This window comes from Mustelus asterias, unplaced genomic scaffold, assembly GCF_964213995.1.
Source record: "Mustelus asterias unplaced genomic scaffold, sMusAst1.hap1.1 HAP1_SCAFFOLD_2017, whole genome shotgun sequence".
Classification (NCBI taxonomy): domain Eukaryota; kingdom Metazoa; phylum Chordata; class Chondrichthyes; order Carcharhiniformes; family Triakidae; genus Mustelus; species Mustelus asterias.
Window position 1 is genome coordinate 14614 of NW_027591962.1, and position 25455 is coordinate 40068.

General features: G+C 49.1%; 1 protein-coding gene and 1 pseudogene across 3 annotated transcripts in view; both read right to left on the reverse strand.

The window, feature by feature from the left end:
* Positions 1–25455, reverse strand: part of LOC144489221 (GA-binding protein subunit beta-1-like) — a 58783-nt gene that overhangs the window by 10349 nt on the left and 22979 nt on the right. For all 3 annotated transcript variants that reach the window (XM_078207063.1, XM_078207061.1, XM_078207062.1), the window contains exons 3-5: positions 22897–23064; positions 15291–15485; positions 4661–4802 (exon numbers count right to left, since the gene is read on the reverse strand). In XM_078207063.1, the coding sequence (XP_078063189.1) occupies positions 4661–4802; positions 15291–15485; positions 22897–23064 (505 nt within the window). The remainder of the gene's footprint in view (positions 1–4660; positions 4803–15290; positions 15486–22896; positions 23065–25455) is intronic.
* LOC144489222 (U2 spliceosomal RNA) lies at positions 16891–17093 on the reverse strand (annotated as a pseudogene).

Genomic DNA, 25455 nt, shown 5'->3' on the forward strand with positions numbered 1-25455 from the left:
CTCGCATTTGTCTCAACACCCCCCAGTACCCACCTCCTGAGAAACACTGAGCGCATTAAGCAATGTATTGTGAGCAGCACTTTAAGCTACATGCTACAAGTTATTTATCAGCACTGCTGAGTGCACTCTTTCCACACACCCCCCCCCAAATAAAATCCCTTACGAAACACCATCACATATTGCTATTTCTCATGGTGCAACCAGTGTCAAGACACTAAAAATGAGCTTGTACCAAGGCCCATTCTTCATTCTTAACCTAAGGACACCGAGGTAACATCCTTCCGTCCACCTCACCAGAAACACACTGACGAACTCCGACAGGAAACGTTGAGTAGGCGTGGGCGGCATGGTGGGCACAGTGGGTTAGCACTGCTGCCTCACAGCGCCAGGGACCCAGGTTCGATTCCCGGCTCGGGTCACTGTCTGTGTAGAGTCTGCACGTTCTCCCCCGTGTCTGCGTGGGTTTCCTCCGGGTGCTCCGGTTTCCTCACACAGTCCGAAAGACGTGCTGGTTAAGTGTGTCGGCCGTGCTAAATTCTCCCTCAGTGTTACCCGAACAGGCGCCAGAGTGTGGCGACTCGGGGATTTTCACAGTAACTTCATTGCAGTGTTAATGTAAGCTGACTTGAGACACTAATAAATAAACTTCTACTTTTTAGGTTTCTCTCCCTACAGATGCTGCCTGACCTGCAGTGTGTGTTTATATCTGGGACCTTGCCGGTTTGTATGGCTTAGAGACAGTGATTTGACCTCAACCATCACAGGGGAGGGGTGGGGGAAAGAGTTCCAGTGACCTCTCCGAATAGCAAGGCGGACACATACACTTTCACACGCACATTTTCGCAAGCACAAACACACAATCATAACCAATCAAGGCCATTTTGCAGTGGAAATCACAGTGCAGTGACCTGGATTCGAACCAATATAAACACGCAAATGCTCTTCTTCAATTCTGTTAATACTGTCAGATCTTTATTAGTGACGGCCCATGAAAGAGAAGTGATAATTGGCAAGTGACAAGAATATAAACGCTACTGCTAAAGGAATCATTGGTTGTTCCTTTTTGAAGTTCCCCCTTCACTCCCTCTCTTCCTGAAGCATTGCAAAGGGTTATGGGGGTCTTGGGTATCTTCATCTCTGCCCAGCTAGGAGACGCCTCCATTGGCGGAGGAGGATCTGCGGCGATGAGAAGGGAAGGGGTGAAAGGGCAAACAGAAACATGGATGGACTCCGAGTGGAAAGGCACTGTGTTAAGGCTCATGGGATACAAGGAGAAGTGGCTAGATGGGTGGAGAACTGGCTTGGCCATAGGAGACAGAGGGTAGCGGTCGAAAGGTCTTTTTCCGGCTGGAGGTCTGTGACCAGTGGTGTTCCGCAGGGCTCTGTACTGGGACCTCTGCTATTTGTGATATATATAAATGATTTGGAAGAAGGTGTAACTGGTGTTATCAGCAAGTTTGCGGATGACACGAAGATGGCTGGTCTTGCGGATAGCGATGAGCATTGTCGGACAATACAGCAGGATATAGAAAGGCGAAGAGGTGGCAGATGGAATTTAATCCGGATAAATGCGAAGTGATGCATTTTGGAAGAAATAATGTAGGGAGGAGTTATACAATAAATGGCAGAGCCATCAAGAGTATAGAAACACAGAGGGACCTAGATGTGCAAGTCCACAAATCCTTGAAGGTGGCAACACAGGTAGAGAAGGTGGTGAAGAAGGCATATGGTATGGTTGCCTTTATAGGACAGGGTATAGAGTATAAAAGCCGGAGTCTGATGATGCAGCTGTATAGAACGCTGGTTAGGCCACATTTGGGACACTGCGTCCAGTTCTGGTCGCCGCATTACCAGAAGGACGTGGAGGCGTTAGAGTGAGTGCAGAGGTTTACCAGGATGTTGCCTGGTATGGAGGGTCTTAGCTATGAGGAGAGATCGGGTAAACTGGGGTTGTTCTCCCTGGAAAGACGGAGAATGAGGGGAGATCTAATAGAGGTGGACAAGATTATGAAGGGGATAGACAGGGTGAAGGGTGGGAAGCTTTTTCCCAGATCAGAAGTGACAATCACGAGGGGTCACAGGCTCAAGGTGACAGGGGCGAAGTATAACTCAGATATTAGAGGGATGTTTTTTACACAGAGGGTGGTGGGGGCCTGGAATGCGCTGCCAAGTAGGGTGGTGGAGGCAGGCACGCTGACATCGTTTAAGACTTACCTGGATAGTCACATGAGCAGCCTGGGAATGGAGGGATACAAACGATTGGTCTAGTTGGACCAAGGAGCGGCACAGGCTTGGAGGGCCGAAGGGCCTGTTTCCTGTGCTGTACTGTTCTTTGTTGGGGTGGTACTAGGTACAGCCACTGTTGCCCGTTAGCACCCCAGGAGTCTGCCAGTGCAAGCAATGTCCCCTTGACTGAACGGGAGGGAACCACAGCCAAATATTTTAGAAGCCAGGAAGCCAAACTGAATTTGTAGTGTGCATTACACAACCATTGGGACCTTTTGAGTGGGCCAGTAAGTGGACCATATAACTAGGGCGGCACAGTGGTTAGCACTGTTGCTTCTCAGCGCCAGGGACCTGGGTTTAATTCTGGCCTTGGGTGACTGTCATAGGAACCTTATAGGGCAGAAGGAGGCCATTCGGCCCAGCGAGTCTGCACCGACAACAATTCAACCCAGACCCTATCCCCATAATCACACGTATTTACCCTGCACATCCCCCTAACCTACACATCCCGGGACACTAATGGGGCAATTTAGCAGTCAATCGACCTAACCGGCGCATCTTTTGGACTGTGGGAGGAAACTGGAGCACTCGGTGGAAACCCACACGGACACGGGGAGAACGAGCAGACTCCGCACAGACAGTGACCCAAGCCGGGAATCGAACCCAGATCCCTGGCGCTGTGAGGCAGCAGTGCTAACTACTGTGCCACCCCTTGTCTGTGTGGAGTTTGCACGCTCTCCCCGTGTCTGTGTGGGTTTCCTACCACATTTCAAAGACTTGCGGATTAGCTGGATTGGATATGGTAAATTGCCCCTTAGTGTCAGGGGGATTAGCAGGGTAAATGTGTGGGGTTAGGGGGATAGGGCCTGAGAGGGATTGTGGTCAGTGCAGACTCGATGGCCCGAATGGCCTCCTTCTGCAATGCTGGGATTCTATGATTCAATTCTATGATTCTAGGTGGCCGGGCTTTGGAAGGGAGTACAACGTTGCCCCACACATTTCTTGGTATATTGGACAGGCAGAGGGAGCTTTACTCTTCATATAATTTATCTCTGATAATGTTTTGTCAGTTACAAGGGCGGCACGGTAGCACAGTGCTTAGCACTGCTGCCTCACAGTGGCAGGGACTCGGGTTCGATTCCCGGCTTGGGTGACTGTGTGGAGTCTGCACGGGTTTCCTCCGAGTGCTCCGGTTTCCTCCCACAGTCCAAAAATGTGTGGGTTAGGTGGATTGGCCATGCTAAATTGCCTCTTAGGGTAAATACAGTCCAAAAATGTGTGGGTTAGGTGGATTGGCCGTGCTAAATTGCCCCTTAGTGTGAGGGAGCCTAGTTAGGATAAATACATGGGTTATAGAATCCCTACAGTGCAGAAGGAGGCCATTCGATCCATTGAGTCGGCACTGTCCACAATCCCACCCAGGTCCATAACCCCATGCGTTTACCCTAGCTAGTCCCCCTGACACTAAGGGACAATTTAGCACGGCCAATGCACCTAACCTGCACATTTTTCGGAGTGTGGGAGGAAACCGGAGAACCCGGAGGAAACCCATGCAGACGCGGGGAGAATGTGCAAACTCCACACAGACAGTGACACAAGCTGGGAATCGAACCCAGGTCCCTGGCACTGTGAGGCAGCAGCGCTAACCCACTGTGCCACCCCAATGGATTATGGGGATAGGGCCCAGGTGGGATTGTTGTCGGTGCAGACTCAATGGGTCGTAATGGTCTCCTTCTGCACTGTAGGGATTCTATGATGCTAACGTGACGGTTAGGAGAAAGGGATGACGGTATTAATCGGATTTGAGCACATATGAAGAGGGGATGTGTCCCTTTAATTAATCAGTTTACATTTGTCTACTGGTGTTCAGAAGAGCATGTAAATAAGGGAAAGCTGGGACACTGGGTTGAGTTGCGGGGAGAGCTCTGAGACTGCACAAGTCCAGAAGCTCTCCCGGTAAAGAAAAACTCTGGGCCTTAGTTTCCGCTTCACCAACTGGCTGGGATCCTCGGTACCAACTGCAGGAGTGCATGGTGCAACAGTGCGGGGTGGGGGAATTTACCCGACATCAAACCGGCCACCGGAGCGCTTGCAAGATCACCTGTTGCAAAACGAATGGGCTAGTCTGGAGAAAAACGCAGGGAGAGATGGGAATGGAGTGGCTGGCAAAGTCCGAGGAGGTGGTTGGCGAGGTTAGTACTTAATAGGGTTACCCTCATCGATTCCTCCACCTAGCAAGCAGCACCAAGCTGATGTTGGGCTGACTCAGCAGTCAGGGCAGTCCTACCGAGCAGTAGTAATTACAAGAAAAATGTAGTCCACCCACTACAACCCACGGTGGATGCCCACCACCGCCCCCCCCCCCGAATTCGGTGGTGGCATCTTTCTTCGTTAGCCCTTTTAAGAAAAAGCCCATGGCTTGCACGGTACACACCTGAGGTCATTTTGGTAGACGTCGAAGAAACCAGCCCGGTAAGGTTCATTACCCCGGCCGGTGCAATGATGAACTGCGGTGTGGCGACAGTGACCGAATTCGTCCTCTCCGGGTTTGTGTTCACTTGATTCTGCATGGCTTCCTGTGGAGGGCACAAAGCGAATCGTAGAGGAAAAGCAGCAAAACGGACGATTATTTAAAATGGTAAAAAATTGCAGCATGCTGCTGTGCAGAGGGACCTGGGTGTCCTTGTGCGGGAATCACAAGGAGTTGGTTTGCAGGTGCAGCAGGTAATTAAGAAGGCAAATGGAATTTTGTCCTTCATCGCTGGAGGGATGGAGTTTAAAAACAGCGAGGTTATGTTGCAGCTGTATAAGGTGCCGGTGAGGCCACACCTGGAGTACTGTGTACAGTTTTGGTCTCCTTACTTGAGAAAGGATATACTGGCACTGGAGGGGGTGCAGAGGAGATTCACTCGGTTGATTCCGGAGTTGAGAGGGTTGGCTTATGAGGAGAGACTGAGTAGACTGGGGCTATACTCATTGGAATTCAGAAGAATGAGGGGAGATCTTATAGAAACATATAAGATTATGAAGGGAATAGATAAGATAGAAGCAGGGAGGTTGTTTCCACTGGCGGGTAAAACTAGAACTAGGAGGCATGGCCTCAAAATAAGGGGGAGCAGATTTAGGACTGAGTTGAGGAGGAACTTCTTCACACAAAGGGTTGTGAATCTGTGGAATTCCATGCCCAGTGGAGCAGTTGAGGTTAGTACTTAATAAGGTTACCCTCATCAATTCCTCCACCGAGCAAGCAGCACCAAGCTGATGTTGGGCTAACTCAGCAGTCAGGGCAGTCCTACCCATTGAATGTTTTTAAGGCAAGGATAGATACATTTTTTGAACAGTAAAGGAATTAAGATTTATGGTGAGTGGGCAGGTAAGTGGAGCTGAGTCCACAAAACGATCAGCCATGATCTTATTGAATGGCAGGGCAGGCTCGAGGGGCCAGATGGCCTACTCCTGCTCCTAGTTCTTATGTACGTGAGGGGGTGTCTATAACCAAATTTACAGATGACAGAAAAATAGGTGGGACAGTAAGTTGCAATGAGGAAATAAGAGCCTTACAAATGGATATGGATAGGTTAGGAGAGTGGGCCAAAATGTGGCAGATGGAGTTTAACGTGGATAAGTGTGAGGTCATGCATTTTGGTCGGAAAAATGGGAAGGCGGCTTATTATCTAAATGGGGAGAGACTTCAGGGTGCTCCTGTGCAGAGGGATCTGGGTGTCCTCGATCATGAGTTACAGAAAACTAGCGTGCAGGTACAGCAGATAATAAAGAAAGCGAACAGAATGTGGGCATTTAAAGCTAAAGGAATACAATATAAAAGGTAAGGAAGTATTGTTGCAACTACACAAGGCACTGGCGAGGCCGCAGCTGGAGTATTGTGCACAGTTTAGGTCCCCTTATTTGAGGAAAGATGTAGTGGGATTGGAGGCAGTTCAGAGGAGGTTCACTAGATTGGTTCCAGAGAGGAGGAGTTTGTCGTGTGAAGAGAGATTGAACAGTTTAGGCCGACACTCTCTGGAATTAAGAATGAGGGGAGATCAAATTGAGGTGTACAAGGCGATAAAAGGTCTGGATAAAGTAGATCTGGAGCGGATGCTTCCCCTTGTGGGACATCCTAGGACGAGAGGTCTCAGGATAAGGGACAGCAAATTTAAAACAAGAGTTGAGGAGAAACTACTTCCCCCAAAGGGTTGTGAATCTGTGGAATTCGCTGCCCCAAAGTGCCGGGACAGTGAGTAAATTTGAGGGAGTTAGACAGATTTTTAATTGGGAATGGGGTTGAAGGGTTATGGGGAGAAGGCAGGAAAATGGGGACGAGGAGCATAATCAGCCATGATCGAATGGCGGAGCAGACTCGATGGGCCGAATGGCCTAATTCTGCTCCTATATCTTATGAACTTATGGGTCTCCCCTTACAGCAGCACACGATCATACAGGGTCAACACCTTCAGGCTCGCAAACCGGCACGTTAGAAATCCAGGTTTTGGAAGTAATGGGCAGCACACTGCGAGACTGGACTTCAATGTCAAAAACGGCAATGCCACAAACACAACCTCTCACACAAGAGGGGTCATGGAATGTGGGGATTAAAAAAAAAATTCACACAGAGGGATTAGGCGATAGACTTCTGAGATCTGGAGGAGTTAGAAGAGATCACAGGATGGTTCTGATGAAGGTACTTTGGCACATCTGTGGAGTTTCCCCAATACCAGATCAGAGACAGCTTTATCCAATCGTCTTGTGATAGAGTTGGCAGCATCAAGAGCCCATCCACCTTCTCTAATAGGATGGTGAATACAGAGACACAAGACATCATTTTATATCACTTTGATGTTATTTTATATCATTGTAATAATGTATATTACCTTATATAAGATACAACATTATATTAATGGGTTATTTTACACACTGCAGAGTTTTATGTCATCATAGAATCCCTACAGCGCAGGAGGCGGCCATTTGGCCCATCGAGTTTGCACTGACAACAATCCCACCCAGACCCTACCCCCGTAACCCCACATATTTACTCTCCTAATCCCCCTGACACTAAAGGGCAATTTAGCACAGCCAATCCACCTAACCTGCACATCTTTGGACAGTAAGGGACAATTTAGCATGGCCAATTAACCTAACCAGCAAATGTTTGGACTGTGGGAGGAAACTGGAGCACCCAGAGGAAATCCACACAGACACGGGGAGAACGTGCAGATTCCACACAGACAGAGACCCGAGACCGGAATTGAACCCGGCCCCTGGAGCTCTGAGGCAGCAGGGCTAACCACTGTGCCACTGTGCCACCCTATGTATGTATGCTAAGTTCCAGGGATGACAAACTTCAGTTATGAAGACAGACCGAAGGAGTTCGAACTGTGTTCCTTGAAGAGAAGGCGGAGAGGAGATTTGAAAGAGGTGTTCAAAATCATGATGTGGGGTCTGGGGCAGAGTGGAGAGGGGCAAACTGTTCCTACTAGCTAGAGAAAGGACTAAGAACAAGGCGGCCCAGATTTAAATTAATTGGTAAAAGCAGCAGAAGCAACGTGAGGGAAAACTTTTTTTTTTTAAAAACCGCAGCAAGTGGTCAGGATCTGGAATACACTGCCTGATAGCACAGTGGAGGCAGGTTCAATCGAAGGAAATTATGGGGGTGGGGGTGGGGGGGGGAGGCAGCAGGAGAACAGAACTAAGGGAATTGCTTATTCGGAGAACCGGTACAGACACGACAGACCAAATGGCCTCCTCCTGTGCTGTAACAATTCTGTTAATCCGAAACGGAAAGATGGCAAGCTCCTGGAGATGCTGGACACTGACGCAGAAAACATCCATCTCAGCACCCGCATCCCTCACCTTCCTGAGTACAATAACTAAAAGCAAAGCTTCTACACAAGATACTACTTGGCATTTGCAGCACAGAAACAGGCCTTTCAGTCCATCTGGTCCATACTCTCCAACATGAGCCTCCTCCTGTTTGCCATCTCACACCCCCAGCATAGCCTTCAATTTCTTTCCTCCACCCCCCGCCCCCCCCCCCCCCCGGCTTCCCCAACGTACTTATCCAGCTTCTCCCTCAATACATCTGCGCTATTTGCCTTAACCTCATCGTATGGCAGCAATTCCAATGTTCTCACCGCAATCCCGGGGAAAGAAATTTCTCCTGAATTCCTTATGGGATTTATTACTGACCACAAGCAGTCCTCGACTGTGCGATGTTTGAGTTGCGACGAAGGGCACTTGGGATATTTATAAATTTGCACCCTGCTTTAGCTTTACCAGGCCGGTTCTGACGTTACAAGGATCTGCGCCACCCGTCTTTTACGTTTTAGGGTCACTGACCCCGAGCTCGACCATGGAAGCAGGGAAGCCGCCCTCTTGATTTTCCGGTAAAAATGTGGATTTACAGTACAGAGGTGCGGGGACAGAAACAAAGGACAAAGAAAATTACAGCACAGGAACAGGCCCATCGGCCCCTCCAAGCCTGCACCGACCATGCTGCCCGACTGAACTAAAACCCCCTACCCTTCCGGGGACCATATCCCCCTATTCCCATCCTATTCATGTACTTGTCCAGACGCCCCTTAAAAATCACTACCGTACCCGCTTCCACTACCTCCCCCGGCAACATGTTCCAGGCACCCACCACCCTCCGTGTAAAAAAAACTTGCCTCGTACATCTCCTTTAAACCTTGCCTCTCGCACCTTAAACCTATGCCCCCTAGTAATTGACTCTTCCACCCTGGGAAAAAGCTTCTGACTATCCACTCTGCCCCTCATAATCTTGTAGACTTCTATCAGGTCTCCCCTCACCCTCTGTCATTCCATAGAGAGCAAACCGAGTTTCTCCAACCTCTCCTCATAGTTAATGCCCTCCATACCAGGATGGCAGATGGACAGCGGAGTGGGAGCGGCAGTGCTTTTGGTTTTGTGTGTCTAGTTTAGGCATGGACACTTACACAGAGCACAGTAAACATGCCAGCACTGCGCCAGGCTCATCTTCTGGCATATCCGTGTGGTTTAATCTCTTAGTGACTTGTTGGCTGACAAATACCTTCGGACAACTGGCTCACCACCAGCTGGGGCCGTCCAGCAGATGCACAGGAAAACCTGAAGGGCTCGGCATTAACATGTGTTCACAACCCAATCACCCATTCGTAACATCATACCTTTGGGAAAATCGGTTCTGACTCAACGACATTCCAACTTGCCATGTGGCTTTTCAGGAACCAATTGGGTTGTCAGTCCAAGGACTGCCTGCATCTCACATTTATGACCCTCAATTTTGTTTGCCCCCCACCCCCAATTGCATCTTCATTATGTCTGCCTAATCGAAGCCCTTGATCAGGTCAATTTCTAACGGTTGCCTCCAATTATCTGCAGTCACAAACAAGTTTTCGAACCCCTTTGTCGGCCAGTGACTGGAAAGGGGCAGCTAGAGTCTGCAAACTCTACTTGCACTGCAGTAACCTGAAGCCTGAAACTGGCTTGAACCTACTCAGTTACAAAGGAAATGTTGTACGGCAAAAGTCCTGATTTAGCCAGGGGAGCAATGAGGTAATCCGACCTCGGGCTAGGGCCAGTTACGGGAAGATAGGAAGTAAGCGAGGAAATTTGAACCAACAACAAAGAGGCAGCATATCTTGGAAGAGATAACAACAGGATGGGAACGGGAGTTTCGGGACCAGCTGCAGTGAAACTCCGGAAACTAACCGCGCGCAAGAGGAAAACCCTACGTTGGAGGACGTGGGGACGGCATCCAGAGGGGAGACGGACGCCTGGCCAGCGCAGCTCTTTTTCTCGGGTAATATCTCTTGTATTCTGTGAATACGTAGGAATTGCCATGGAAACCAATGTTAGTGCATTTTAGACTGCATAGGTTTGATACAAACTGCACGGTTTATGTTGTATACTGCCTAACAACGATAAGTAATAAAGTGAATTACTAATCAAGACAGGATTGCCTCTTCTCTTTGTACCAAGCTGATAGCCGGTGCCGGTAAGATATGGACAACCATTTTGTCTCGTTCGCCCAGATCAACTAGAGTCATAGAGGTTTACAGCATGGAAACAGGCCCTTCGGCCCAACTTGTCCATGCTGCCCTTTTTTTAAAAAAAAAGCCCCCAAGCTAATCCCAATTGCCTGCGTTTGGCCCATATCTCTCTATACCCATCGTACCCATGTAACTGTCTAAACGCTTTTTAAAAGACAAAATTGTACCCACCTCTACTACTACCTCTGGCAGCTCGTTCCAGACACTCACCACCCTCTGTGTGAAAAAATTGCCCCTCTGGACACTTTTGTATCTCTCCCCTCTCACCTTAAACCTATACCCTCTAGTTTTAGACTCCCCTACCTTTGGGAAAAGATGTCGACTATCTAGCTGATCTGTGCCCCTCATTATTTTATAGACCTCTATAAGATCACCCCTCAGCCTCCTACGCTCCAGGGAAAAAAAGTCCCAGTTTATCCAGCCTCTCTTTATATAACAAACCATCAAGTCCTGGTAGCATCCTAGCAAATCTTTTCTGCACTCTTTCTAGTTTAATAATATCCTTTCTATAATAGGGTGACCAGAACCGTACAGACAGAATTCCAATACTGCTGGAACAGAGTTTGTACTCTATCCTTGACAACCTGTTCCATGCACTCACACTAGCTGGGGTTATGTTCCAGAGATATGGGCAGGCCTCTCGGGCAGATTAGCCTTCAATATTAGCCTGGTGAGTAATGGCAACCAATTCAACCCAAATTCCTTGTTGCCTTCATCAGTAGCTATTGTATATTTATGACATTGAAGAAGAGTCATTCAGACTTGAAATAGTTTCTCTTTCCACAGATGCTTCCAGACCTGCTGAGTTTTTCCAGCATTTTCAATTTTTACGTTGGATTTCCAGCATCTGCAGTATTGTGCTTTTATATTCATGTCTCCGAGTTCTATCTCCCTCTCTACCCCCAACACACAAGAAGAAACATCTTCGTTTCCTCAAGTCAATAAACCCGACTGGAATATTGCCTCACAACGCCAGGGACCCGGGTTCGACTCCCAGCTCGGGTCACTGACAGTACAGAGCGTGCACATTCTCCCAGTGTCTGCGTGGGTTTCCTCCGGGTTCTCCAGTTTCCTCCCACACTCCAAAAGATAAAGTTTATTTATTAGTCACAAGTAAGGCTTACATTAACACTTCAATGAAGTTACTGTGAAATTCCCCTAGTCGCCACACTCTGGCGCCTCTTCGGGTACACAGAGGGAGAATTTAGCACCTAACCAGCACACGTCTTTCGGACTGTGGGAAGAAACCAGAGCACCCGGAGGAAACCCACGCAGACACAGGGAGAATGTGCAGACTCCACAAAGACAGTGACCCAAAGCTGGGAATCGAACCCGAGTCCCTGGCGCTGTGAGGCAGCAGTGCTAACCCACTGTGCCGCTGTGCCTGCCCCAAGATGCTTTAGTGTTGAAGTGAACGCTCGGAGTAATATTTCATTGATTCCACATGGTTGTTAACAGGCTTACCAAAGTCTACGGGTCTGGCCCAGTAGTTGGTGACGTTAGCGAGTGCACAGCTGGGCTGCAGATGTTAAGATGCTGCTTCAGTTATTATGTCCGATGGTTGAGATGCAACGTGAGCCCGCAGGATTCACAGAGTTACTTTCGCAAATACACTTTCAGTGTAACATCTCAAGTTAGTTACACTCCGGGTACTCCGGTTTCCTCCCACAGTCCAAAAGATGTGTGCTGGTTAGGTGCTAAATTCTCCCTCTGTGTACCCGAAGAGGCGCCAGAGTGTGGCGACTAGGGGAATTTCACAGTAACTTCATTGAAGTGTTAATGTAAGCCTTGCTTGTGACTAATAAATAAACTTTAACTTTATCTTTTGGAGTGTGGGAGGAAACTGGAGCACCCGGAGGAAACCCACGCAGACACGGGGAGAACATGCACGCTCTGTACAGACAGTGACCCGAGCTGGGAATCGAACCCGGGTCCCTGGCGTTGTGAGGCAATATTCCAGTCGGGTTTATTGACTTGAGGAAACGAAGATGTTTCCTCTTGTGTGTTGGGGGTAGAGAGGGAGATAGAACTCGGAGACATGAATATAAAAGTTGGGCGGCACGGTAGCACAGTGGTTAGCACTGCTGCTTCACAGCTCCAGGGTCCCGGGTTCGATTCCCGGCTCGGGTCACTGTCTGTGTGGAGTTTGCACATTCTCCTCGTGTCTGCGTGGGTTTCCTCCGGGTGCTTCGGTTTCCTCCCACAGTCCAAAGATGTGCGGGTTAGGTTGATTGGCCAGGTTAAAAATTGCCCCTTAGAGTCCTGGGATGCATAGGTTAGAGGGATTAGCGGGTAAATATGTGGGAGTAGGGCCTGGGTGGGATTGTGGTCGGTGCAGACTCGATGGGCCGAATGGCCTCCTTCTGCACTGTAGGGTTTCTATGATTTCTATGATTAGCTGGCATTATGGCAGGGACCCCCCCGACGGATAATGGAATTGGTTTTAAGATAATGGAGCATCCACAAATCTTTCAAATTAACTTAACTAACTGCCCGGATTAATTTTAAACAAGGTTACTTCTAAATGAATTCCGGTCGATTCGATTCCCGCGGAGAGTGGGACGAACGTGCAGATGGGATGGTTAAGGTTGCATTCTGGTTGGGCAATCTTGCAGCAAGGTACATAGGGCTGCACAGTGGTTAGCACTGCTGCATCACAGCACCAGGGACCCGGGTTCGATTGAGTCACTGTCTGTGTGGAGATTGCACGTTCTCCCCGTGTCTGCGTGGGTTTCCTCCGGGTGCTCTGGTTTCCCCCCCCCCACAGTGTGAAAATCGTGCAGGTTAGGTGGATTGGCCGTGCTAAATTGCCCCTTCGTGAGAGGGGGCCTAGCTAGGGTAAATGCATGGGGTTATAGAATCCCTACGGTGCAGAAGGAGGCCATTCAGCCCATCGAGTCTGCACGGACCACTATCCCACCAAGGCCCATAACTCCATGTGTTTACCCTAGCTAGTCTCCTGACACTAAGGAGCAATTAAGCATGGCCAATCCACCCTAACTAGCATGTCTTTCAAACCGTGGGAGGAAACCCACGCAGACACGGGGAAGGGGGGGGGTGGGGGTACAATAGCACCCCAAAGATGTGCAGGTCAGGTGGATTGGCCATGCTAAATTGCCCCTTAGTGTGGGGGGGATTAGCAGGGTAAATACGTGGGGTTACGGGGATAGGGTCTGAGTGAGATTGTTGTCGGTGCAGGCTTGATGGGCTGAATGGCCTCCTTCTGCACTATAGGGATTCTATGATTCTACAACATTGTGGGCCGAAGGGCCTGTTCCTGTGCTGTACTGCCCGATGTTCTATGTAATTCGGTTGCAGGCTATGTCCACTAGGCGCAATGAATTTCAGAAATCCCTTTACGTCCCCATCTTCCGCGCACTCTACCTGGATAACATTTCCACCAACCGACCACGAGTAACACAGAGCTAATAAGTGTAGACGGTGCTGATATCTATTACACAGAACTGACTACCGGAGACCGGCCTTCCATCTCAAGTAGCCATGTATTTCCCCTCCAGTTTTCTCCGCTTCTTTCCAGGGTACAGCTCCCCAATTCCCTGAAGTACCTCACCCACTCTTCCTGAACTCGGCCCATCAGTGAGAGTGACCAGGCTTTTTTTTTGTCCACGCGGGTGTCAAAGCGAACCTTGGTTCCTCAGCTCAGGACATCTCCCAGCTCAGCTCGGCAGCAAATGGGGAGCTTTTCTACATGGCCAACACGGGGCAGGGGGGTGTATATGGTGCTCCAATCGCCACCCCCACAGAGCGATGGCCGATGTTTTACAGGTGTTATGCTTCTGAGCATCTCGAGGATCTGAAAGGCACTGTAAAAATGCAAGATTTTCCCTCCTCTTCTGACCCCAGAAACTACATGCTGCACCCAAATTTTACACCATCCCACTCTTTACTCAGTGGGGTTCGCGCTGCTGCCTCTCAGCGCCAGGGACCCAGGCTCAATTCCGGCCTTGGGTCACTGTCTGTGTAGAGTCTGCACGTTCTCCCCGTGTCTGCGTGGGCCTCCTTCGGGTGCTCCAGTTTCCTCCCACAGTCCGAAAGATGTGCTGGTTAGGGTGCATTGAATCATAGAATCCCTACAGTGCTAAATTGCCCCTTAGTGTCCAAAGATGTGTAGGTTAGTGGATTGGCCATGCTAAATTGCCCCTTAGTGCCAGGGGGATTAGCAGGGGTTATGGGGATGGGGCCTGAGTGGGACTGTCGTCAGTGCAGGCTCGATGGGCCGAATGGTCTCTTTCTGCACTGTAGGGACTCTATGAATCCATGTCTCTCCTGAACCCTTTCAGTAAATGGGAACAAACATGACATCACAGGTGGAGAAGGTAGTGAATAAGGCATATGGCATGCTTGCCTTTATAGGACGGGGCATAGAGTATAAAAGTTGGGGTCTGATGTTGCAGTTGTATAGAACGCTGGTTCGGCCGCATTTGGAATACTGCGTTCTGGTCACCACACTACCAGAAGGACGTGGAGGCTTTAGAGAGTGCAGAGGAGGTTTACCAGGATGAGGAGAGATTGGGTAGACTGGGGTGGTTCTCATTGGAAAGACGGAGGATGAGGGGTGACCTAATGGAGGTGTATAAAATTAAGAAAGGCATAGATAGGGTGAACGGTGGGAAGCTGTTTCCCAGGTCGGTGGTGACGTTCACGAGAGGTCATAGGTTCAAAGTGGGTTGGGGGGGGGGGGGGGGGGGGTTTAAACACGGATATCAGAAGGACGTATTTTACACAGAGGGTGGTGGGGGCCTGGAATGCGCTGCCGGGCAAGGTGGTGGAGGCGGACACACTGGGAACGTTTAAGACTTATCTTGACAGCCACATGAACGGAGTGAGAATGGAGGGATACAAAAGAATGGTCTAGTTTGGACCAGGGAGTGGCGCGGGCTTGGAGGGCCAAAGGGCCTGTTCCTGTGCTGTATTGTTCTTTGTAAAGCTTCCCTAGGTGACAGAAACAGACCCACATGTTGCTCACGGCCATACTAGAAACCTCTCTCCGCATACCTGCAATATTTCCACCAGCTCGGGGTTGTGCTTGTCCAGGGCGATGTCAAAGGCGTTTTTGTCGAACTTGCTCAAAGCGTGAACGTCTGCTCCGTATTTTAACAAGATCTCCACCACCTCGCGGTGGTCGTGCTCCACCGCCCAGTGCAGAGCTGTCATCTTCAGCATGTCCTTTGCATTTATATCCGCATTGTTCTGGGTGAGGAGGGGAAGAAAACAGGCGATTTTACAGTCACATCAGTGAGGCAGCCTGCGCTCACATACAGGAGGCACACAGAAGTGACAGCTGGTGACAGAGGGAGGCTCCTGAGCCTGCTCCGCCATTCACTTTGACCAGGGCTGATGTGTACCGCCCCTCTGTTCACCCACCTTTAATAGCCCCGAATAGCCCTACCCAGAAGTCCATCCACCGCGGCCGCAACCATTTTAGTTCCCCAGATCCACAGCCTTCTGAGAAAGCAGGATTACACCTTTACCCTTCTGTGTGCGAGAAAGTGCTTCCTGATTTCACTTCTGAACAGCTTGCCTCTAATCCTATCATGGTCAGGATTCCGCCCACCAGAGGGAATAGTTTCTCCGTGTCTACGGGAGGCACAGTGGGTCAGCGCTGCTGCCTCACAGCGCCAGCGAACCCGGATTCAATTCCAACCTTGGGTCACTGCCTGTGTGGAGTCTGCACCTTCTCCCCAAGTGCCTGTGTGGGTTTCCTCCGGGTGCTCCGGTTTCCTCCCACAGTCCAAAAACGTGCAGGTTAGGGTGGATTGGCCGTGCTAAATTGCCCCTTAGTGTCCAAAGATAAAGTTTATTTATTAGTCACAAGTAGGCTTGCATTAACACTACAGTGAAGTTACTGTGAAAATCCCCTGGTCGCCACACTCCTACTTTCTCAGAAGACTAAGGAAATTTGACATGTCCGCTACGACTCTCACCAATTTTTATGCACCATAGAAAGCATCCTTTCTAGTTTTATCACAACTTGGTATGGCTCCTGCTCTGCCCAAGACCACAAGAAACTACAAAGGGTCGTGAACGTAGCCCAACTCATCACGCGAACCAGCCTCCCATCCATTGACTCCGTCTACACTTCCTGCTGCCTCGGGAAAAGCAGCCGGCATAATCAAGGACCCCCACGCACCCCGGACATTCTCTCTTCCACCTTCTTCCGTCGGGAAAAAAAGATACAAAAGTCTGATGTCACGCACCGACCGACTCAAGAACAGCTTCTTCCCTGCTGCTGTCAGACTTCTGAATGGACCTACCTCGCATTAAGTTGATCTTTCTCTACACCCTAGCTATGACTGTAACTCTACATTCTGCACTCTCTCCTTTCCTTCTCTATGAACGGTATGCTTTGTCTGTATAGAGCGTGAGAAACAATACTTTTCACTGTATATTAACGTATGCGACAATAATGAATCAAACCACTACTCCCTTTCCATATTTCTAATCAATAAGATGTTTTTTTTTGTTTTTTTTTTATACTTTTCCAATTCAATCAAATCAAATCCAATTCAAAGTCTCAACAAGTTGAGACATTTCAGATCCAGGCTGACAAGACAGGGCGAGCGACCAAATCACCCTGTCCTGGGCCCGATCTACATGAGCCAAGTTGATTGGAGGAGCAAAGCAACACCTCCTCCAAGACTTGAGCTCATTTGCATCTTAGCCAAAAGGCCGAGATGCAGCTTTTAAAAATTGCTTCATATGAAACATATGAAGCTTCAATGTAACCCAATGACCTCAACCAAGTGCAGCATCCAATCCATACTACACCTGATCTTAGCCAAAAGGCCGAGAAGCGATTTTATCAGCTTGAGATGGGCGCAGGAGTAGGCCATTCAGCCAGTCGAGCCCGCTCCAGCATTCAATGAGATTATGGCTGACTTCAACACTATTTTCCTGCACTGTCCCCTTTACTAGTTTTAAACGGTAGAAATCTATCAATCTCACTCTTGAACATACTTAACGACTGAGCTTTTGGGGAAGAGAATTCCAAAGCTTCTGCACCCTTTGAGTGAAGAAATTTCTCTGTCATCTCAGCCCTGAACAGCCTGCCCCTTATTCTGAGGCTCTGAATCCTGGATCTGGACCACACCACCCAGAGTAAACATCCTTCTTGCATTTACCCTGTGGAACCCTGTAAGAGCGGCAGCACAGTGGTTAGCACTACTGTCTCACAGCACCAGGGACCTGGGTTCGATTCCCGGCTTGGGTCACTGTCTGTGTGGAGATTGCACATTGTCCCTGACTCCCCCCAGCCCCCGGGTTCCTCTGGGTGCTCCGGTTTCCTCCCACAGTCCGAAAATGTGCGGGTTAGTTTGACTGGCCATGCTTAATTGCCCCTTCGTGTTAGGGGTATGCGGGGGATTAGTAGAGTAAATATGTGGGGTTATGGGGTTAGGGCCAGTGTGGGATAGTTGTCGGTGCAGGCTCGATGGGCCGAATGGCCTCCTTCTGCACTGTTGGTATTCTATGAAGAGTTTTGTATGTTTGAACGAGATCAACTCTCATCCGTCTAAACTCCAGGGAATAAAAGGTCCAGTCTATTTAATCTTTCCTCATACGATAATTCCGGCGGCACAGTGGTTAGCTTTGCTGCCTCACGGCACCAAGGACCCGGGTTCGATTCCCAGCTTGGGTCACTGTCTGTGCGGAGTCTGCATGTTCTCCTCACCGTGCCTGCGTGCGTTTCCTCCAGGTGCTCCGGTTTCCTCCCGAAAGAGGTGCTGGTTAGGTTGCATTGACCGTGATAAATTCTCCCTCAGTGTTACCCAAACAGGCGCCGGAGTGTGGCGACTAGGGGATTTTCACAGTAACTTCATTGCGGTGTTAACATGAGCCTACTTGTGACAATAATAAATAAACTAAGCTCGAACTTTCATTTCACTCCATCTGTGACCAGTAAGGAAAACAAAGCTACACCCGATACTCCCAAAGCTCTATATAATGACAGTACGACATCTTTACTCCTACACTCAAATCCTCTTGTAATAAAGGCCAACATACCATTTGCCTTCTTAAATGCTTGCTGCACATTCATGTTAGCTTTCAGTGACTCAGCAACAAGGGCACACAAAGAACAAAGAAAATTACAGCACAGAAACAGGCCCTTCGGCCCTCCAAGCCTGCACCAACCATGCTGCCCGATTTAACTAAAACCCCCTACCCTTCCGGGGACCATATCCCTCTATTCCCATCCTATTCATGTATTTGTCAAGACGCCCTTAAAACTCACTACCATATTCACTTCCACTACCTCCCCCGACAGAGAGTTCCAGGCACCCACCACCCTCTGTGTAAAAACACTTGCCTCGTACATCTCCTTTAAACCTTGCCCCTCGCACCTTAAACCTGTGCCCCCCCTCCCCCACGTAATTGACTCTTCCACCCCCCCCCAACGTAATCGACTCTTCCACCCTGGGAAAAAGCTTCTGACTATCTACTCTGTCCCTCATAATCTTGCAGACTTCTATCAGGTCTCCCCTCAATCTCCGTCATTCCAGTGAGAACAAACCAAGTTTCTCCAGCCTCTCCTCATAGCTGATGCCCTCCATACCAGGCAACATCCTGGTAAATCTTTTCTGTAACCCTCTCCAAAGCCGCCACATCCTTCTGGTAGTGTGGCGACCAGAATTGTACACTATATTCCAAGTGCAGCCTAAGGTTCTGTACCTTGAAGTTCAACACCTCCCAGCCTCTCACCATTCAAGAAACATTGCGTCTTACTGCTTTTCTTACCAAAGTGCATAACCTCACATTTCTCCACATTGTATTCCACCTGTCAATTTTTTACCCACTCACTTAACCTCCCCAAATCTCCTTGGAGCATCTTCTTCAACCCCACAATGCCGTCTACTTTTGTGTCATCTGCAAACATGGAGATATTACATTTAATCCCCACATCCAAATCACTGACACAGATTGTGAACAGCTGGAGACCAAGCGCCGATCCTTGCGGTACCCCACTAGTCACAGCCTGCCAACCTGAAAATTACCCATTCATTCGTACTTAGTTTCCCATCCGTTAACCAGTTCTCAATCCATGCTTCTTTCCCCAGCCCCTTTACTATATTCCTTATACACCTATGACTGTGTGGCCAAGTTCTCCTCCAATTTCAAGTTTGCTGACGACACCACCGTAGTGGGTCGGATCTCAAACAATGACGAGACAGAGTACAGGAATGAGATGGAGAATCTGGTGAACTGGTGCGGCAACAATAATCTCTCCCTCAATGTCAACAAAACGAAGGAGATTGTCATCGACTTCAGGAAGCGTAGTGGAGAACATGCCCCTGTCTACATCAACGGGGATGAGGTAGAAATGGTCGAAAGCTTCAAGTTTTTAGGTGTCCAGATCACCAACAACCTGTCCTAGTCCCTCCATGCTGACACTATAGTTAAGAAAGCCCCACCAAAGCCTCTACTTTCTCAGAAGACTAAGGAAATTTGGCATGTCCACTACGACTCTCACCAACTTTCACAGATGCACCATAGAAAGCATTCTTTCTGGTTGTATCACAGCTTGGTATGGCTCCTGCTCTGCCCAAGACCGCAAGGAACTACAAAGGGTCATGAACAAGGCCCAGTCCAATCACTCAAACCAGCCCCCCATCCACTGACTCTGTCTACACTTCCCGTTGCCTCGGGAAAAGCAGCCAGCATAATCGAGGACCCCATATACCCCGGACATTCTCTCTTCCACCTTCTTCCGTCGGGAAAAAGATACAAAAGTCTGAGGTCACGTACCAGCCGACTCAAGAACAGCTTCTTCCCTGCTGCCGTCAGACTTTTGAATGGACCCACCTCGCACTAAGTTGAACAAAGAACAATACGGCACAGGAACAGGCCCTTCGGCCCTCCAAGCCCGCGCCGCTCCCTGGTCCAAACTAGACCACTCTTTTGTATCCCTCCATTCCCACTCCGTTCATATGGCTGTCTAGATAAGTCTTAAACGTTCCCAGTGTGTCCACCTCCACCACCTTGCCTGGCAGCGCATTCCAGGCCCCCACCACCCTCTGTGTAAAATATGTCCTTCTGATATCTGTGTTAAACCTCCCCTCCTTCACCTTGAACCTATGACCCCTCGTGAACGTCACCACCGACCTGGGGAAAAGCTTCCCACCGTTCACCCTATCTATGCCTTTCATAATTTTATACACCTCTATTAAGTCCCCCCTCATCCTCCGTCTTTCCAGGGAGAACAACCCCAGTTTACCCAATCTCTCCTCATAACTAACCCCCTCCATACCAGGCAACATCCTGGTAAACCTCCTCTGTACTCTCTCCAAAGCCTCCACGTCCTTCTGGTAGTGTGGCGACCAGAACTGGACGCAGTATTCCAAATGCGGCCGAACCAACGTTCTATACATCTGCAACATCAGACCCCAACTTTTATACTCTATGCCCCGTCCTATAAAGGCAAGCATGCCATATGCCTTCTTCACCACCTCCTCCACCTGTGACGTCACTTTCAAGGATCTGTGGACTTGCACACCCAGGTCCCTCTGCGTATCTACACCCTTTATCGTTCTGCCATTTATCGTATAGCTCCTCCCTACATTATTTCTACCAAAATGCATCACTTCGCATTCATCAGGATTGATCTTTCTCCACATTCTAGCTATGACTGTAACACTATATTCTGCACTCTCTCCTTTTCTTTTCTATGAATGGTATGCTTTGTCTGTATAGTGCGCAAGAAACAATACTTTTCACTGTATACTAATACATGTGACAATAATAAATCAAATAATTACACAGTAAATACAGCATAGACCCAGGCCATTCAGCCCCTCTGCTCTGTGCTGGTGTTTGTGCTCCTCACAAACCTCCTGCTATCACTCTTAATCTCACCTCATCTACTCCTTTCTCCCTCAGTGTTTATCCAGCTTTCTCCTTCAATGGATCTCTGCTGTTCGCTTCAATTACTCACCGTGGGAGCGAGTTCTTCATTCTTCCCCACTCTCTCGGTAAAGACGTTTCTCCCGAATTCCCCACTGGATTTATTAGTGACTGTCTTGTATTGATGGCCCCTGGCTCTGCTCTTCCTTCCGCTGCAAGTGGAAACCCCTCCTCTTTGTCTACCCCATCAGCACCATTAAAGATTTGGATTAAGTCATTCCTCAGCCTGTTTAATGTGAAGAGAAAAGGGCCTAACCCCCATTTAATCTTTCCCGAGAGGCAAAGCTTTTCAGTTTTGGCGTCACTCGAGAAGTCTCTTTTAGCATCACCTCCAGAGCCTTTAAATCTTTTTACATTTATTTATTTATGACTCTATAAATGCGGGCAATTGGGACTAGCTTAGGGGTTTAAAAGAAAAAGGGCGGCATGGACAAGTTGGGCCGAAGGGCCTGTTTCCATGCTGTAAACCTCTCTGACTCTATCAGTGTCACAAGTCGGCTTACATTAACACTGCATTGAAGCTACTGTGAAAATCCCCTCGTCGCCACACTCCTGTTCGGGTACACCGAGGGAGAATTTAGCACGGCTGATCCACCCTAACCAACACGTCTTTAGGACTGTGGGAAAAAACCCATGCAGACACGGGGAGAACGTGCAGACTCCGCACAGACAGTGACCCGAGCCTGGAATTGAACCCGGGTCCCTGGCGCTGTGAGGGAGCAGTGCTAACCCACTGTGCCACCTGATATGGATATTTTCATGATATAGAGACCCAAACTATTCGCAGCAACCCAAAATGTGCTCTACCTAAAGTTCGATACAAGTTAAACATAGCTTTATTTTTTAAATCCCACCCCTCTAGAAATGAATCGATGCTTGGTCGGCTTTCTGTCAATTGTCTACTTAACCCTACCTGCCATTTTTAGTGACATACCTGCCCGATTAAAATGCAACCTGAACACAGAACAGTACAGCACAGGAACAGGCCCTTCGGCCCTCCAAGCCTGCGCCGATCATGATGTCTGCCTAAACTAAAACCATACGCATGTATCCTTCCATTCCCATCCTATTCATGTATTCATCTAGTTGCCCCTTAAATGCCGCTATCGTACCTGCTCCCACCCCCTCCCCGGGCAGCGCGTTCCAGACATTCACCACCCTCTGTGTAAAAAAACTTGCCTCGCACATCTCCTCTAAACTTTTCCCCACGCGCCTTAAACCTATGTCCCCGAGTACTTGACTTTTCCACTCTAGGAAAGGGCATCTGTCCATGCCCCTCATAATCTTGTAAACCTCTATCAGGTCACTCCCTCAATCTCCATCGTTCCAGTGAGAACAAAGCGAGTTTCTCCAACCTCTCCTCATAGCTAATACCCTCCAGACCAGGCAACATCCTGGTAAGCCCCGTCTGTACCCTCTGTAACCTGCCGGGCACTCCCCCAACATTATTTCTTTGCGAATAGATTTAGCATCCCTGCTCCCTCAGCTACCCCGTGAGAAATCGCCCAGTTTGGATCCGAGAAAGACAAGACTGGTGCATATACTTGAAGTTGAGAATGACAAACAGCGAAGGAGCAAACAAATCCTCTGACCCGCCGTGAAAGGCCTATGGCTATGGTTTGAGGGACACCGCAGTGCTAATTTTTTTTTTGTTTGAGAAGGAAAGGACTGGGGTTCTTGTGGACAGACTTCCACGGGAGATTACCCTGATCAACAACTCCACAATGCTGGCGTGGCCCTCGGCTGCTGCCATGTGCAGTGGCGTCCTGTCGACTTTGGTTCGGGCGTCCCGGCTGACTCCGGCTCGGAGGAGGACTTCTGCGGTCGAGTAATGGCCATACTGGGCTGCAAGGTGAAGAGGAGATGTGCCGAGCTGGGGAAGAGGAGGAGAAGGATACATCAAATTTCATTACAGCCAAGTCACGCCCAGAGATAAATGGTGCAGTCTGGTGGCGCGTGTGCTTGAAACAGTAGTTGTTAGACTAGATTAACAGGAATACTTTGCTACATGAACCATAGAATCCCTATAGTGCAGAATGCAGCCATTCGGCCCATCGAGTCTGCACCGACCACAATCCCACCCAGGCCCTATCCCCATAACCACAGGCATTTACCCTGCTAACCCCCTTGACACTAAGGGGCAATTTAGCACGGCCTATCCACCTAACCCGCACATCTTTGGACTGTGGGAGGAAACCTGGGCACCCGGAGGAAACCCACGCAGACATGGGGAGAACGTGCAGACAGTGACCCAAACCAGGAATCGAAGCCGGGTCCCTGGCGCTGTGAGGCAGCAGTGCTAACCCACTGTGCCACCCAATGAGAGTTGCCAAGTTTAAAACAAGCCCCTTCTACATGTCAGCGCTTGCAGGGAAGCAGCTCACAACACCCAGCCATTCTTCATGCAGAAACCTAAGACAGCGACCATTATGGGGTGACCATCAGGAGGCAGCGCAGCAACACGTGGCCCCCACTGCCACCTGGCTGAATTCCTTGTTAGGATGTGGATGACGCTGGTAAGACCTTGTTTAATTCCCATTTGTGTTTGTCCTGAAGGCAGTAGGGATAAGGAGCATTTTTGCGCTGGCAGGTTGTGACTGGGGCGGTGCCGCTACCTCCAATCTGCATTAATGATTCAGACAAAGGGACCAAGAGTAATGTATCTAAAGTCTGCTGACGGTGCAAAGTGAGGTGGCGAAGGTGAACCGTGGAGGAGGACACAGAGAGACAGACAGACCACAAAGAGATTTGGCAGGCTCTGAGTGGGTAACAAAGGGACAGATGGGAGTATAATGAGGGGAAGCGCGAGGTTATTTACTTTGGTAGCAGGGACAGAGCAGCAGAATATTAATTTATTTTTAAAGAAGGCACGAAATTTGTAAACGTTGATGTTCAGAGAGACATGGGTGCACTCATACAAGGGGCAGACAATTTCACTGGAATTTCACAGTAATTGCAGCCTTACTTGTGACTAATAAATAAACTTTACTTAGAGAAAGGGAGCAAGCAGATGCACCAAGCGACTGGTGCGTTTGCTTTTAGTGCAAGGGGATTGCAGCGTAAGAATAAGCTTTGCTACACCTGTACAAGGCCACACCTGGAACACCGTGCACGGTTTGGGCTCTATATTGAGGAAGGGTAGATTGGAGGTGGTTCAGTGAAGGTTCGCTGGATTGATCCCTGGGACAAGAGGGCTATCCTATGTTGAGAAGCCGGGTAACTCTTATATTGTCTGGAGTTTAGAAAGCAGAGGTGAATTAATTGAAGTGCGCAGTATGCCGAAGGGGCATGAGAGAGAAGGCACAGAGGTTGTTTCTCGTGTGTGCAGAATTTAGAACACAAGGGCACAACCTCAGGGTAAGAGGGCAATCATTTAAGGGAAACAAAAGGTTGTAAATCTTGGGAATTCTCTACCCAATCAACAGGACCGTGGATGGTTCATCATCGAATACACTGAAGACTGCAATAGACAGACTTCTGGTCTCTCAGGGAATCAAGGGAAATGGAGAGCGGGCAAGAAAATGGCAACAGACAGTCAAGCCCGGCTTGGATGGCTGGACAGGCTCCATGGGACGAATGGCCTACCTCCTGTGCCCATTTCTTACCAGCCAAGCACTAGGTGGGAGACTGGAGCGGGCTAGTGAAGGCCGGTGTAGCAGATTTCCTGCAGGACACGTTGGGGTTTTAAACTGCCAGTTTTCACCAGGTCATTTTTTCTGGAGCCAGTCTGCAAAAATCAGCAGACTTAATGAACTCACGGTGGGTTCTGAACTCAAGTGACCTCTGCATTGGTGATCCAGGAGCGTAACCATTAGTCCACCATACCCTGATGTTCACATCTGCGCTTTGAAACAGAAATGGAAGGCCTTGCCCACCTTATCCCAGGACCGACCCCGCTAACCTTGCGCATTTTACTTTCCCACATCTTTTGTCAGTCAACCTCCACCCCGGTCTTCTGTCTCCCTAATACGTGCCCACTAGAAAACATATGTGTGTGGCTTATTCTTTCTCCAATTGGCCCCCTCACCTTAAACCTCTCTGTGAAGATATGCCTGGTAAACTTAAAAGTTGCCGCAAGAAAAAAGCTGTCAAGAAACTACGAAGGGCCGTGAATGTAGCCCAGTCCCATCACGCAAACCAGCCTCCCATCCATTGACTCCGTCTACACTTCCCGCTGCCTCGGGAAAAGCAGCCGGCATAATCAAGGACCCCCACGCACCCCGGACATTCTCTCTTCCACCTTCTTCCGTCCAGAAAAAGATAC